This window comes from Phocoena sinus, chromosome 15, assembly GCF_008692025.1.
Source record: "Phocoena sinus isolate mPhoSin1 chromosome 15, mPhoSin1.pri, whole genome shotgun sequence".
Classification (NCBI taxonomy): Eukaryota; Metazoa; Chordata; class Mammalia; order Artiodactyla; family Phocoenidae; genus Phocoena; species Phocoena sinus.
The window spans coordinates 53268633-53281918 of NC_045777.1; the positions used below are offsets into that span (position 1 = coordinate 53268633).

General features: G+C 52.5%; 1 protein-coding gene across 1 annotated transcript in view; it reads right to left on the bottom strand.

Annotated features, from left to right (window-relative positions):
- LOC116740567 (coronin-7) overlaps positions 1-13286 on the bottom strand; it is a 58170-nt gene that overhangs the window by 33347 nt on the left and 11537 nt on the right. Inside the window, exon 7 of the mRNA XM_032606259.1 lies at positions 1602-1652. Coding sequence (XP_032462150.1) covers positions 1602-1652 — 51 coding nt within the window. The remainder of the gene's footprint in view (positions 1-1601; positions 1653-13286) is intronic.

A 13286-nucleotide genomic window follows, 5' to 3' on the forward strand; every position in this document is an offset into this window, starting at 1 on the left:
AGGAAAGGGTTCAGCTGGATGAGCTGGCCAGAGGCACTGCCTAGCTGGGGCAGGAATGGAGGTGCCGGGCGCTGTGGCCTGGACCCTGGGGAGGAGAGGGTGACCTGAGAAAGCTGCGGGGAGAGGGCCTCAGTCTCCCTCCTCGAGCTGAGCCTGGGGCCCCTTTCCAGGCAAAGACTGAAGGTTATTTAACACAGAAAGCTACAGTGAGGCCCACTGCTCATGCTGCCCTGAGGCTCACATAGCTCCACCACAGCCAAGGGGCGACGACACCAAGGAACCAAGACCCAGCCTCGAGGAAGCAAGGCCAGGGTGGAGCTAAAGCCACTTCTGCTGGGCTTGGTTCACCTGCCAGGATGGGGCCTCCTCTTGGTCTTCAGCCAGTCAGAGGTGGAGCTGACTGCACTGCCCTGGGAAAGAGCTGCAGTTGGCTGTATGAAGGGGAGGGAGGGAGGGAGGGAGGGAGGGAGGGAGGGAGGAAGGGAGGGAGGGAGGGAGGGAGGGAGTGTGTGTGTGTGTGTGTGTGTGTGTGTGTGTGTGTGTGTCTCTCTCTCCCTCTCTCTCTCTCTCTCTCTCTGTGTGCGCTACTACTGCTTGGGTTTAGACTGGTGGATTACCCTTGACCCCGGGTGGGGAACAAGTCCTAGAAATGGAGATGAGACATCTCTGCTGGGCCTGGGGCCTCGCTGGGGAGCTCTGCCCACGAGCTGGCAGCAGAACCCTGAACTGCACCTTCCTCAGGAAAGAAGGCTCCTCAGCTTCTAGAAGAATTTTTTAAAATGTAAATCCGCTCATTTCACTGTTGGCTTATAACCCTAATGGCTCCCAAAGCACAGGTGACAAGCCCCTGACTCAGGCTCCTAGGACAAGCTGAGCCCGCCCCAGGCCATCCACAGCAGCACTCAGGCCTCAGCCCCAAGCCAGCTCCTCAGGGAAGCACTAAATCACTCCAGCAAGAGGAGCCCCCCAGCAATTGCCCCGTGTCTGTCTCGTTCACCACAGAACATTCTATGCCTGGCACCAAGTTGTTCTCAAATGAATGAACGAGTCCCCAGTGGCTCAATGCCTGCAGCATGAACCCATCGCCTGCCCTCCTCGTTTGGAACTCAAAGGGCCACATGCACCCATGCACAGCCAGACACAAACCGAACCCACTCAGCGCCCGGGGCCCACAGATCAGGCAGGCCCCCCAGCACCAGGGCCTGGAGGGGTGCAGAGGGTGGGGGCTGGGTCTTCTTGGCTCCTCTGTGGCTGGCCTCCGCTGACCGTACCAGGAAAGGTGGGTAGAGATGAGGGTTGCAAAGGAGAGGAAGTTGGAATCTCAAATTAGCTTCCTGAAGCCACAGGATGCTTCCACCGAAGGCCTGTGGGCGGCCTGGTTGCCCCCACCCTGTGATCAAAGCTGGATCCTCCCAAGACGCAGAACATGCTTCCCAGAAAGAGCCTCGAGCCACCTCCCAGGTGACCCTCACGTACCCGCCAGGCCTCGGCCAGGGGCACGGGGCGTGGCAGAATCTGTGTGTCAGAGGCTGAGCTGCCCTTGCCCGCGCCTGCTGGAGCCGCTGGGGCCTCAATCCAGCTCCGCTGCCCACACAACTCACCTGGGAGGCCTCGGGCTTGGCTCTGGGGTCAAAGATGCGCAACTGCTTGTCCTGGAAAAGCAGAGAGGAGAAAACAGCACAATTAGGCCGGGGAGGTCCTCTGGGAGGTGGCCTATCTCCCCCACCCCTAGGCTCTGATGGTCCCACACCCAGTACACAGGTTGAGCATCAGGCACCAGGCGACCCCTCCCCAGCCCAGTTCCTCCTTCTCACAGCAGGGGGCAGGCCCCCTTTCCAGCCCGTCACCCACAACAAAGACTGTGACAAGAGTTCACATTTCCGGAGCACCTACTATGTGACACGCATGAACTCACCCTATCTTTCCAACCACTTTATGAAGCTGTGCTATCACCATGACCCCTTCACAGATGGAGAAACTGAGGACCAGAACCAAACTCTAGGCTCCCAGCCACTACACACGTGTCCAGCCCTGTGCTCAGCCCAGCCTAGAGGGGCTCACAGGACAACATAATTTCTACACTTAACTTGGCGTCTAACCAGGACAGCAAGCTTGCACATCCATCTATCACTCAGCACACAGTTACTGGTTCAGAATACCTGACTGAGGGTGGGGATGGGAACAGACGAAAAAAGAAAAAAAATACCAAAACAAAATGCCCATACCTTATATAAACAGCTTTCTTTCTGTGGAATAATCTCTCTGCGTGTGTGAGTGTGAAAGTGTACACAAATGTACATGCATAAAGAACTGGGGGAGAGGAGGCGGAATCTGTATCCGTTGACTATTTACAGGCTTGGCCATGATAAACTGTTAACTGCAGAAAGGAAGATGCAGAGTTACGCGGTGTGGTGTGATTCTACTGTGGTAAAAGTAAAAAACTCCATTTGTCTGACCACATTCCTGTACGTTTTGCAAGTCTGCTGAGTAAGGAGAAAGGTCTTGACAGGCACGGGCCATGTTTTAATGCTGGCACCAGGGGTGAGGCAGGTGAGGGGTGATCAGCTTTTCCTTTTTACATCTTAGTACAGCTCCACTTTTTTCCGATCAGCACAGATTCATATTTTCTTATTTCAAAAAACAATCAACCAGCAATGAACATTTGGAATTTGAAATTAAAAACACAATATCATTTACATCAGCACCCCACAAAAATGAAATACTTAGCTAGAAATCTAACAAAATGGGACTTCCCTGGTGGTCCAGTGGTTAAGACTCCATGCTTCCACTGCAGGGGGCGCAGGTTCAATCCCTGGTCGGGGAACTAAGACCCTGCATGCCACGCGGCACAGCCAAAAAAAAAACTAACAAAATACGTATAAGATCTACATGAGGAATACTACAAAACCGCTGAAAGAAATCACAGAATTAAACAAATGCAGAGATATTCCATGTTCACAGTTAGGAATACTCAATATTGTCAAGATATCAGCTCTTCCCAACTTGACTTATAGATTCAATACAATCCCAATGAACATCCCAACAAGTTTTGTGAATAGCGACAAACTGATTATGAAGCTTATGTGGAGAGGCAAAAGACTCAGAATGGTCAACACAAAATAAAGGAGAAGAACAAAGGTGGAGGACTGCTGCTTCCCGGCTATATTCTAAAGCTACAGTAATCAGGACGGTGTGGATCTGCACAAAATAGACAAATAGATCAATGGAACAGAACAGAGAGCCCAGAGGAAGACCTCCTTAACTACAGCCAGCTGATCTTCGACAAGGGAGCAAAGGCAATACAATGGAGCAAAGACAGTCTTTTCAACAAATGGTGCTGGAACAACTGGGCATCCACATGCAAAGAAATGAATCTAGACACAGACTTTACATCTTTCACAAAAATCAACTAAAAATGGATCATAGTCTTCTTTTTTTTTTGCGGTAGGCAGGCCTCTCACTGTTGTGGCCTCTCCCGTTGCAGAGCACAGGCTCCAGACGCGCAGGCTCAGTGGCCATGGCTCACGGGCCCAGCTGCTCTGCGGCATGTGGGATCTTCCTGGACCGGGGCACGAACCCGTGTCCCCTGCATTGGCAGGCGGTCTCTCAACCACTGCGCCACCAGGGAAGCCCTGGATCATAGTCTTAAACATAAAAACACAAACCTTTATTATAAAACCTCTAGAAGATAGCATATGAGAAAACCTAGGTGACCTTGGGTTTGGCAATGACCTATTAGATACAATACCAAAAGTGTGACCTATGAAAGAAAAAACTGATAAATTGGACTTCATTAAAATTATAAACTACTGGTCTGCAAAAGACACTGTTAAGAAAATAAAGACATGCCACAGACTGGGAGAAAACATTTGCAAAGCACATATCTGAGAAAGAACTTATATCCAAAAAACACAAAGAACACTTAAAACTAAGAAAAAAAAATTAAAAATAGGCAAGAGACCAGAATGGACACCTCACCAAAACAGATACACAGATGAAAAATGAAAACATGAAAAGATGCTTAACACTGTATCTCATTAAGGAACTGTAAATTAAAACAACAATAAGCTACCACTACAAACCTACTAGAATGGCTAAATTTCAAAAAACTGACAATACCAGGGCTTCCCTGGTGGCGCAGTGGTTGAGAGTCCACCTGCTGAAGCAGGGGACACGGGTTCGTGCCCCGGTCCAGGAAGATCCCACATGCCGCGGAGCGGCTGGGCCCGTGAGCCATGGCCGCTGAGCCTGCGCGTCCGGAGCCTGTGCTCCGCAACGGGAGAGGCCACAACAGTGAGAGGCCCACATACCACAAAAAAAAAAGAAACAAAAAAACTGACAACACCAAATACCAGTGAGGATGTGGAGCAACAGGAACTCTCATTCACACTTCTGGTGGGAATGCAAAATGATTAAGGCCACTTTAGAAGACAGTTTGGCAGTTTCTTACAAAGCTTTAAAAAAAAAAAAACAAAACTCTTACTACATGATTCAGCAACTGTATTTACCTAATATCCTAAGTATTTACCGAAATAAGTTAAAAACTTATATCCACATAAATGTTTATAGCACTTGCAAAAAACTGGAAGCAGCCAAGAAGTTCCTCAGTAAGTGAATGAATAAATAAACTGTGGTACATTCATACAACGGAATATTGTTCAGCGATAAAAAAATAAATAGCTCAGACCCCAAACCATAAAACTCCAAGAAGAAAACATAGGGGAAAAACTTCATGACATTGAATTTGGTAATGATTTCTTTCTTTTTTAAAAAATTTATTTATTTATTTATTTTTGCCTGCATTGGGTCTTTGTTGCTGTGCACAGGCATCTTCTAGTTGTGATGCGCAGGTTTCTCATTGTGGTGGCTTCTCTTGTTGCAGAGCATGGGCTCTAGGCGCCCAGGCTTCAGGAGTTGTGGCTCACAGGCTCTAGAGCACAGGCTCAGTAGTTGTGGTGCACGGGTTTAGCTGCTCCATGGCATGTGGGATCTTCCCAGATCAGTGCTCGAACCCGTGTCCCCTGCATTGGCAAGCGGATTCTTAAGCACTTTGCCACCAGGGAAGCCCGGTAATGATTTCTTAAATACGATAACAAAGCACAGAGAAAAGCAAAAATAGACAAATGAGACTACGTAAAACTTAACTTTTGTTTATCAAAGGCCACAACAGAGTAAAAATACAACCTACAGAATGGGAGAAAATATTTTCACATCATCTATCTTATAAGGAATAAATATCCAGAGCATATAAAGAACTCATATTACTCAAAAACGAAAAATCAAATAAACCAACTAAAAATGAGCAAAGAACTTGAATAGACATTTTCCCATAGGTACACAAATGGCCAACAAGCAAGTGAAAAGATGTTTAACATCACTAATCCTCAGAGAAATGCAAATGAAAATTATAGCAAGATATCACCTCACACCCGACAGAATGGCTACTATCAAAAAATCTAGAATATAACAAGTGTTGGTGAGGGTGTGGAAAACTGGAATCCTTGTGCATGGTGGTGGGAACATAGAATGGTACAGATGCTATGGAAAACAGTCTAGCAGTTCCTCAAAAAATTAAAAATAGAATTATCATATGATCCAGCAACTCTGGGTATAAACCCAAAAGAACTGAAAATAGGGTCACAAAGAAATATTTGCACACCCATGTTCGCAGCAGCATTATTCACAATACCCAAGACACAGAGGCAACCCAAGTGTCCACTGACAGATGAATGGATAAACAAAACATGGGACTTCCCTGGTGGTACAGTGGTTAAGAATCCGCCTGCCAATGCAGGGGACACGGGTTTGATCCCTGGTCCAGGAAGATCCCACATGCCACAAAGCAACTAAGCCCGTGCGACACAACTACTGAGCCTGCACTCTAGAGCCCGAGAGCCACACTACTGAGCCCACACGCCACAATACTGAAGCCTGCGCACCCTAGAACCCATGCGCCACAACTACCGAAGCCCACACACTCTAGGGTCCGTATGCTACAACTACTGAGCCTGCGTGCTGCAACTACTGAAGCCTGTGCTCCGCAACAAGAAAAGCCACCGCAACGAGAAGCCCATGCATTGCAACAAAGAGTAGCCCCCGCTCGCTGCAACTATAGAAAGCCAGCACACAGCAGCAGAGACCCAACACAGCCAAAAAACAAAACAAAACAAAACATGGTATACACATTCAATGAAATATTTTTCAGTCTGAAAAAGGAAACCCTGTCACATGCTACAGTATGAATGAACCTTAAGGACATTATGCTAAATGAAATAAACCATTTACAGAAGGACAAATAATGTATGATTCCATTTGTATGAGGTATTTAAAGTAGTCAAATTCATAGATATGGAAAGTAAAATGATTACAAGAGGCTGGGGTAGGGGCCAAAGAGAAGTTGTTCAGTGGGTGTAGAGTTTCAGTTCTGGAGATCCGTTTCACAACAGTGTAAATATACTTAATATTAGAACTGTATATTTAAAATGGTTAAGACGGCAACTTTTATATGTGTTTTTTATACCAAAATTTAAAAAAAATAGCTATCAGTCCACAAAAAGATACGGAAGACCTATAAATGCATATTACTAAGTGAAAGAAGCCCATCTGGAAAGGCTACATATTCTTTGATTCCAACTATGACACTTGACATCCAGGAGAAGGCAAATCTTACAGAGACAACAAAAAGATCAGTGGTTGCCAGGGGTTTGGGAAGAGGAAGGCAGGGATGAACGGGTGAAGCACAGGCCACTTTTTTAGGGCAGTGAAACTATCCTGTGTGAAGCTGTAATGATGGATACATGATGTCATGCATTTGTGGGAACCCACAGGAAGCACATCAAGAGTGAACCCTGGGGACTTCCCTGGTGGTCCAGTGGCTTAAGACTCCACGCTCCCAATGCAGGGGGCCCAGGTTCAATCCCTCGTTGGGGAACTAGATCCCACATGCCGCAACTAAGAGTTCGCATGCCACAACTAAAGATCCTGCATGCTGTAACAAAGATCCCGCAAGCGGCAGCGAAGATCCCACGTGCCACAACCAAGACCCAGCACAGCCAAATAAATAAATAAATATTTTTTTTAAAAAAAGAAAGACCAGGTTTGTTTAAAAAAAAACAAAAAAACATGGAAGAGTGAACCCTAATGTAGATTGCAGAGTTTAGTTACTGTAGCAACATTGGTTTAACTATAACAAACGTACCTCACCAATGCAAGGTGGAATAGGGAGGGGAATATGGGGACTCCTGGCCCTGTCTGCCTGGCCCTGCCTAGGTGCTTGGGATTCAGACAGAGCAGACAGTCTCTGCTGAGTGCTGGTGTCTGCAACCCAGAGGTGATTACAGGTAACTCTGGGGAGGAACCTGGACCTGACTTGAGCCCAGAGGACAAGTGGAGCTTGTACTGGGAAGGGAAAGGCATTCGAGGGAGGAGGAAGAGAATGAGCAAAGATGTGGAGACAGGAGCTAGCTGGCACGAGACGTGGAGGGAAGACGAGCTCATACAGGGAGAATGAATGGCAGGAGTGGGGGGCAGCAGGCAAGCACACAGCTGGACAAGGGAGGGGTCAGCCTGCAGAGGCCTCGAAAGCCAGGCCTCCCTTCACAGGCCTTCATGGGCAGGGTCCCAGGGTTCTCCTTCCAGCTGCAGTTTACTGAGCACTGGCTACGTGCCAGGTGGGCACCAGGCACAGTCCAGTGGTTAGTTCTGAGGCACCGTCCACTCCACAGCCTCGGTCGGGAGGAGGCTGCTTAGAGACAGACAGCGATCAGACAGACAAGGACAGTGAGGGACACAGGATGGAGACAGGCAGAAAGAACAGTGAGAGACAGAGAGAGGATGGGGAAAGATAGAGGGTCAGAGAAGAACAGAGACACAGAAAGAGAGAAAGAGAACAGAGACAACTATAGACACAGAAAAGACAGCAAGGGACAGTGAAAGAACCAGAGATTGAGAACAGAGACAGGGCAGCACGGGACAAACAGAGGATGGGTCAAGCAGTGAGCGACATTGGATCTCGACAGATGACAGGCAAGATGGAAGGCCTCCTGGCAGCAAGGGCCACTCCTACCCCTGTCGAGACCAGACAGGCAGGGTTAGGACGCCAAATCCACCACTGATGTGCTCTGTGACCTGGGCAAACCCCCGAGCCCAGGGTGGGGTGAGGGTGATGGCAGCACTTCTCACAGGTCGGAGGCACAGTCTTGGGACCTGGGCACCTCCCTAAAGGCAGCTGGGCCATCGAGTGCAGAATTCCAACAGGAGGTCCAGACCAGGCTTCAGACTGGGCACTGGGGGCTGGACTGGCACTGGTAGGGCCTGCAGGGCCGGGCAGCAGGGGTGGCACTGGGCTGCCGAGGCGCTGGGCTCACAGGCCCACTCCCGGTGGAGTGGGAGCCTAGCTGGCCAAGCCCAGCCATCTGTGGGGCCAGCGTGCCCCCTAGCGGCCACCTGCTCCTCCCCTCGGCCGCAGGAGCTGGGAGGGGAGCCAGAACGGGCTTCACTGGGCTGAGCCAGTCCCTCGCCCTGCAGGGGCATCAGGAAGCCTGCAGGTAGAACTGCTCCAAGGCAGGACAGGAGTCATAACCAAGTAGCCAAGAAGGTTTTCCCCATGGGGTTGGCGGGGAGCACAGTGTGGAGACCAGGGAGGCCCTGATGAGAAGAATGTTGCCGACCACTGGTCAAGAGGGGCTCAGGCTCCCTCCTGCTGAGGGTTGGCCCCTCACGGGCTCCTCCCGCACTCTCAGAACAAACCCATGGGCACCTCCACCTGGACTGCGGTCACAGGGGCAGCCCCCCTCCTGCACCACTCCCCAAGGGCTTGCGGTTTTTGACTAACCCGTTCAGGATCCTGAGGCTCCCTTTACAGCAAAGGAAGGGGCAGTGGACACAGGACTGTGGTGATACCCGGCACTTGCTGACATGTGACACCCTTCAAGGACAGCGTCCTCCCCCAGGATGCCGCACCCACATCAACAGTATCGCGAGGCCCTGTGTCCCCACAGGTAACCAGGTCTAGGAACTGGGGTGGGAGCTGGGGGGCCTCCCCTGGGCACCACTCCAGGCAACCCACTTGGGAAATCTATGTTTCTTGTCCCTGCGCCTTTGGGCTCAGGGCGGAGAAGGCACAGAGGTCCACCAGACTCAGAGATGGCCTGCTCCACTAATCCCTCCCCACAAGACACCAGCAGGTAAGGAGTTGAGTCGCCGTCCCAGGACACAATGGGGACAGGGTGCTCTGTGACTGGGTAGCTCTTCCTTCTCCACCCGCCCCGCTCCGGGCCCAATCTTGATCGTAAATGGGGCTCAGACCCCTAGGGACGTGGGGCTGGACCCCCACAACAGAGACGCCCCCTGTAACCAGCAGGGGGGCAGTCCAGAGTTCAGGAGCCCAGCCTGGGTGGTGGGGAGGAAGAGGATGAGACCAGCAGCCCAGGGTTCCTCTCGCAAGGTCGCAGCCAGATCCTGGGAAAGCTGTCCCCAGGGATGGCACCCTGGGGACTGCCGTGGCTGCAGGGTTTGTGGTGAGGCCCTCCGTCCCTGGGTGCTGAGGGCTCGCAGCTGTCACCCCTCCTGGCACTGCTACCCACAGCCATGCGCATGTCCAGTGACTGGTCAGCATGGGGACAGGGCCCAGCCCCCTTGCCTCAACAGGGACAGCTCCCGCATAGTTCCACAAGGCATCTGCAAGCAGTCCCTGGACCCAACGCCCTCGGCCCCCTCCTAGGTACCCACAGCCCCATGCTCTGCCAGGCCTTCCCCCAGGGAGTCACTTCTCCCTGCGCTGGCCCCCCTCCTGAAGGCTGATCTGCTCCTTGCCATCACCCCACCCCCACACCGTGTCCTCCACCACAGTGACTGCTGCCCTCAGAACAAAGCCCTCGCGTGGCCTCAGGCTCGGCCTCAGCTGACCCTACCCTGTCCCCGGCCACACCCCTCAGCTGGCTGCCTCTGAACACAGCAGGACCCCTGGGAGACAGGACCCCCCGGGAGAGTGCCTGCCTCCTAATCGATTCCTCTGCAGCCTCGTCAAAGCCAGACTCAACCACACTGGGGGTTCCAAACACTCTGGGGGGTCCGGTTCGTATCAGGCCCAGCTGGGCCAGAAGCTCTGGTGAGCACCGGCACCTCTGGCTGCTCCACAGGGAACGACCCACATCCAGCCCCCAGACACCTGCTCCCTAGACACCCTGCCTGGGGCTGGGCTGGGGGCCTGGAGCCGAGTGGACGCAGGGCGGAGGCCACAGGCTAGACTGGCCTCATGGGTTGCGGCTCTCGAGTGAAGGGCCGTCCAGGCCACAGTACCTGCGGGCAGGGTGGGGTGCTGGCAGGTGGCCCGGGCGAGCTCTACAGAAGCTGCCTTCCTCCCCATCCAGGGCCGTGGCCCAGGCAGGCTGATGTGTGGGCCGTCGCTGAGGCCAGTCCCTGCTCAGAACATCACCTGTCTACACAGGACTGCTCCTTCACCATGGGAACCAAGGCCCCTTCCTGCTGCACTTCTGTCAAGCTGCCCGTGGCCACGCGCTGCAGCTCTGACCACCTCAGGCACCCAATGGAACTGTGAGGAGGAGGAAGAGCGGGGCCCTCCCTCAGGGGCTGGGGCTTTCCGCACACTTCCTCACGGACTCACATGTGGGATGTGCAGCCCTGCTCTGTTCAACCTCCAGGCTCAGAGGGCTGACTGCGCACCCACGGACACATGTCTTCCCGCAAAGCTCAAGCTGGAGCCCAAGGCGTTCACAGAACAGCCCCAGGGCCGCCTCCTCTGGAAAGCCGCTGGCTAAAATGTATCAACCACCTTAAGAATCTTCACAGCCTGCAGTCAGCAACATCCGTCATAGGAATCTAGGTGGGGGTGGGCAAGCTCTAAGGCCCACGGGCCACATCCAGCCTGAGACCTGGCTCTACCAATGCAGTTTTACTGGGACACAGCTACGCCCTTCATGTATGTACTGCCCATGGCTGCTGCTCTGCTACAAGGTGCACTGACAGAGACAGCCTGGCCTGCAAAACCCAAAGCATCTACTATCTGGCCCTTCACAGAAAAAGTTTGCCCCTGCTCTAGGCTAAGAAACTCACAGAGAAGGCAGAGAAAAACCCTATATACAGATATATTCAAACGTTACAGCTTATAACAGTGACATAAACTGGAAGTAATCCACGCTTCTGAGAGTAGGAGCTCCACTGAGAAAACTGTGAATCTATATGATTAAATATTTCCCATGACATTTATTAAATTTTTGATGAATTAGAGAAAATGTTTATTATGTGGAACAAAAAACTAACATGGAGAGTATGAGTCCTACACGTATAGAAAAAGCATAGAGAGAAAGATGTCAAAATGGTGACAGGCCCTGTCCCTGGGTAGAAGGGTTACAGGTGACTTTTTTTTTTTTTTTGCTTCTTTACTTTTTCACTGCTCTCCAAAATTTGTAAAACAAGCATAAACTACTATGCTTGGGTGATCAAAACACCTCCCATGACAATTCCCTTCCAGTTTCCTCCTCGCTCCCATCCTGTCTCATTCTGTCTGTCTGTCTCTCTCTCTCTCTCTCTCACACTCACACACACACACACACACACACACGCTGTGGAGACAGCACAGAGGGGGTTTCTCAGTGGAGGGGGAGGTCACAGCCCAAACACAGGACTCTGTCCAGGCTGGTCCCTCTGCCTGGGACACCTGTCCCCTCCTCAGTAAGGGTAGCCCCGACCTCACTGTCCCTGGGAAGCTGTGTCACCATCGTTTTGCCCGAGCAAGGGAACCATGTGACTGCCTTGCCCTCAAGCACGGCTCCTTAGGGATCTAAGGGGACAGTAGCCCCGTCTGATTTACCTCTCGACCCCCAGAGCTCAGGCCAATGTCTGGAGCCTAATGTTTAATAAACCAAACAGGGGGGGAAAGTGGATGAAGACCAGGAAATGGGGCTTCCAAGAAGGCAGAGAGAAGAGAAAGTGGGAAATAGGATCCTCCCGTGTATGCAGGCCCCACATTTTCTCTTCAGAGGCATCCTCAACCCCACCCCGGCCAGCTCTGGTCCCCCCCTCACCCCGGCCACGCTTCCTGGAAGAGCCCTTGCAGGCTCCTTCCTCGCCTCCCACCTTCCTTCACGTGTGGTTTCAGGCAGCAGACACCCTGCAAGCTCCTGAAGGTCTCACGACCCAAATCCACAGGTGTGTGTCAGCCACGTCTTCTCAGACCCTTCCCATGTTCCCTGGACGCCCTTTAGCCTAGTTCTCAGGGCTTCCTTCCTCCCACCAGGTGCTCCCCCGTCTCCTCGCAGGTTCTGGTCCTTCCTCAGGCTCCCTCTGCCTCTGCTCTCAACCCTTCTCTCCCACTCAGGGCACTCTCGTCCCTCTGCAGGTGCCACATAAACACAGACGCCACCCAGGCCTCCACCTTCCGCTCAGACCACTGCCCAGAGCCAACTGCACGGACTCAACTGACACCTCCGCCCAGACCTCCCCGGCACCTCCAACCTGCGGAGTGCCCAGTCTCGGTGGCAGGCCTCCTCCAGCCTGTAGCCCAGGAGCTGGCCTCGGGCCCCCCCACCCCTCACACACAGCCCACCACCAACCCTACAGCTCTCTCCTCCCCAGCTCCCTCGTCCCCGCCTGCAATTCTCTGTCCACACTGCAGCAGGGGAGCCTCAAAATGCAGATCTGCTCGCCTCACACCTCAGCCACCCACCTCTGGTTTTAAAAACACTCCAGTGCTTTCCTGTTGATTCTGTAGTAACAAGCGCGACCCTGTGTACGCAGCTCTGCTCTCTGCCCCCAGCACGCTCCCCCTGCCCCACACCATGAACCCTTCCCTCACAGCCCTTGCCAGAGGCCAAGCCTCCCCTGGCCTCTCCAACTACTCAAAGCACCTCATGTCCCTCTTTCACAGCCTGGGTCACAATTATCCTTTTATCTGTACGATCCCTGGACCCACATCGGCCACCCCCACTAGCACAGGACTCAGTGGGCACAGGACCTGGCATCACCGAGGACCCTGAGGCCTTCTGACTGGCCGGAGGGCCAGCACAGTGCCCAGCTTGTGGACGCTGCCTAACATGACCCTCACGGAGAGGCAGGCAGTTTGGACAAAGCAGCCAGGCAGCCAGGTGAGGCTGGCTGAGAGTGGAGTTGGGAGCCCCAGAGGTCCAATGTGGGTCTTTCTTTAGTGGGGTGGGGGCTTCAAGAGACAGGTATGAGCCAGAGGCATGAGGACAAGGAAGGTGAACACCTATCCTGGCCTCAGTTTGCTGCTGCCCCACAAGTACTGCCGAGTCTGACAGGTACAGCCC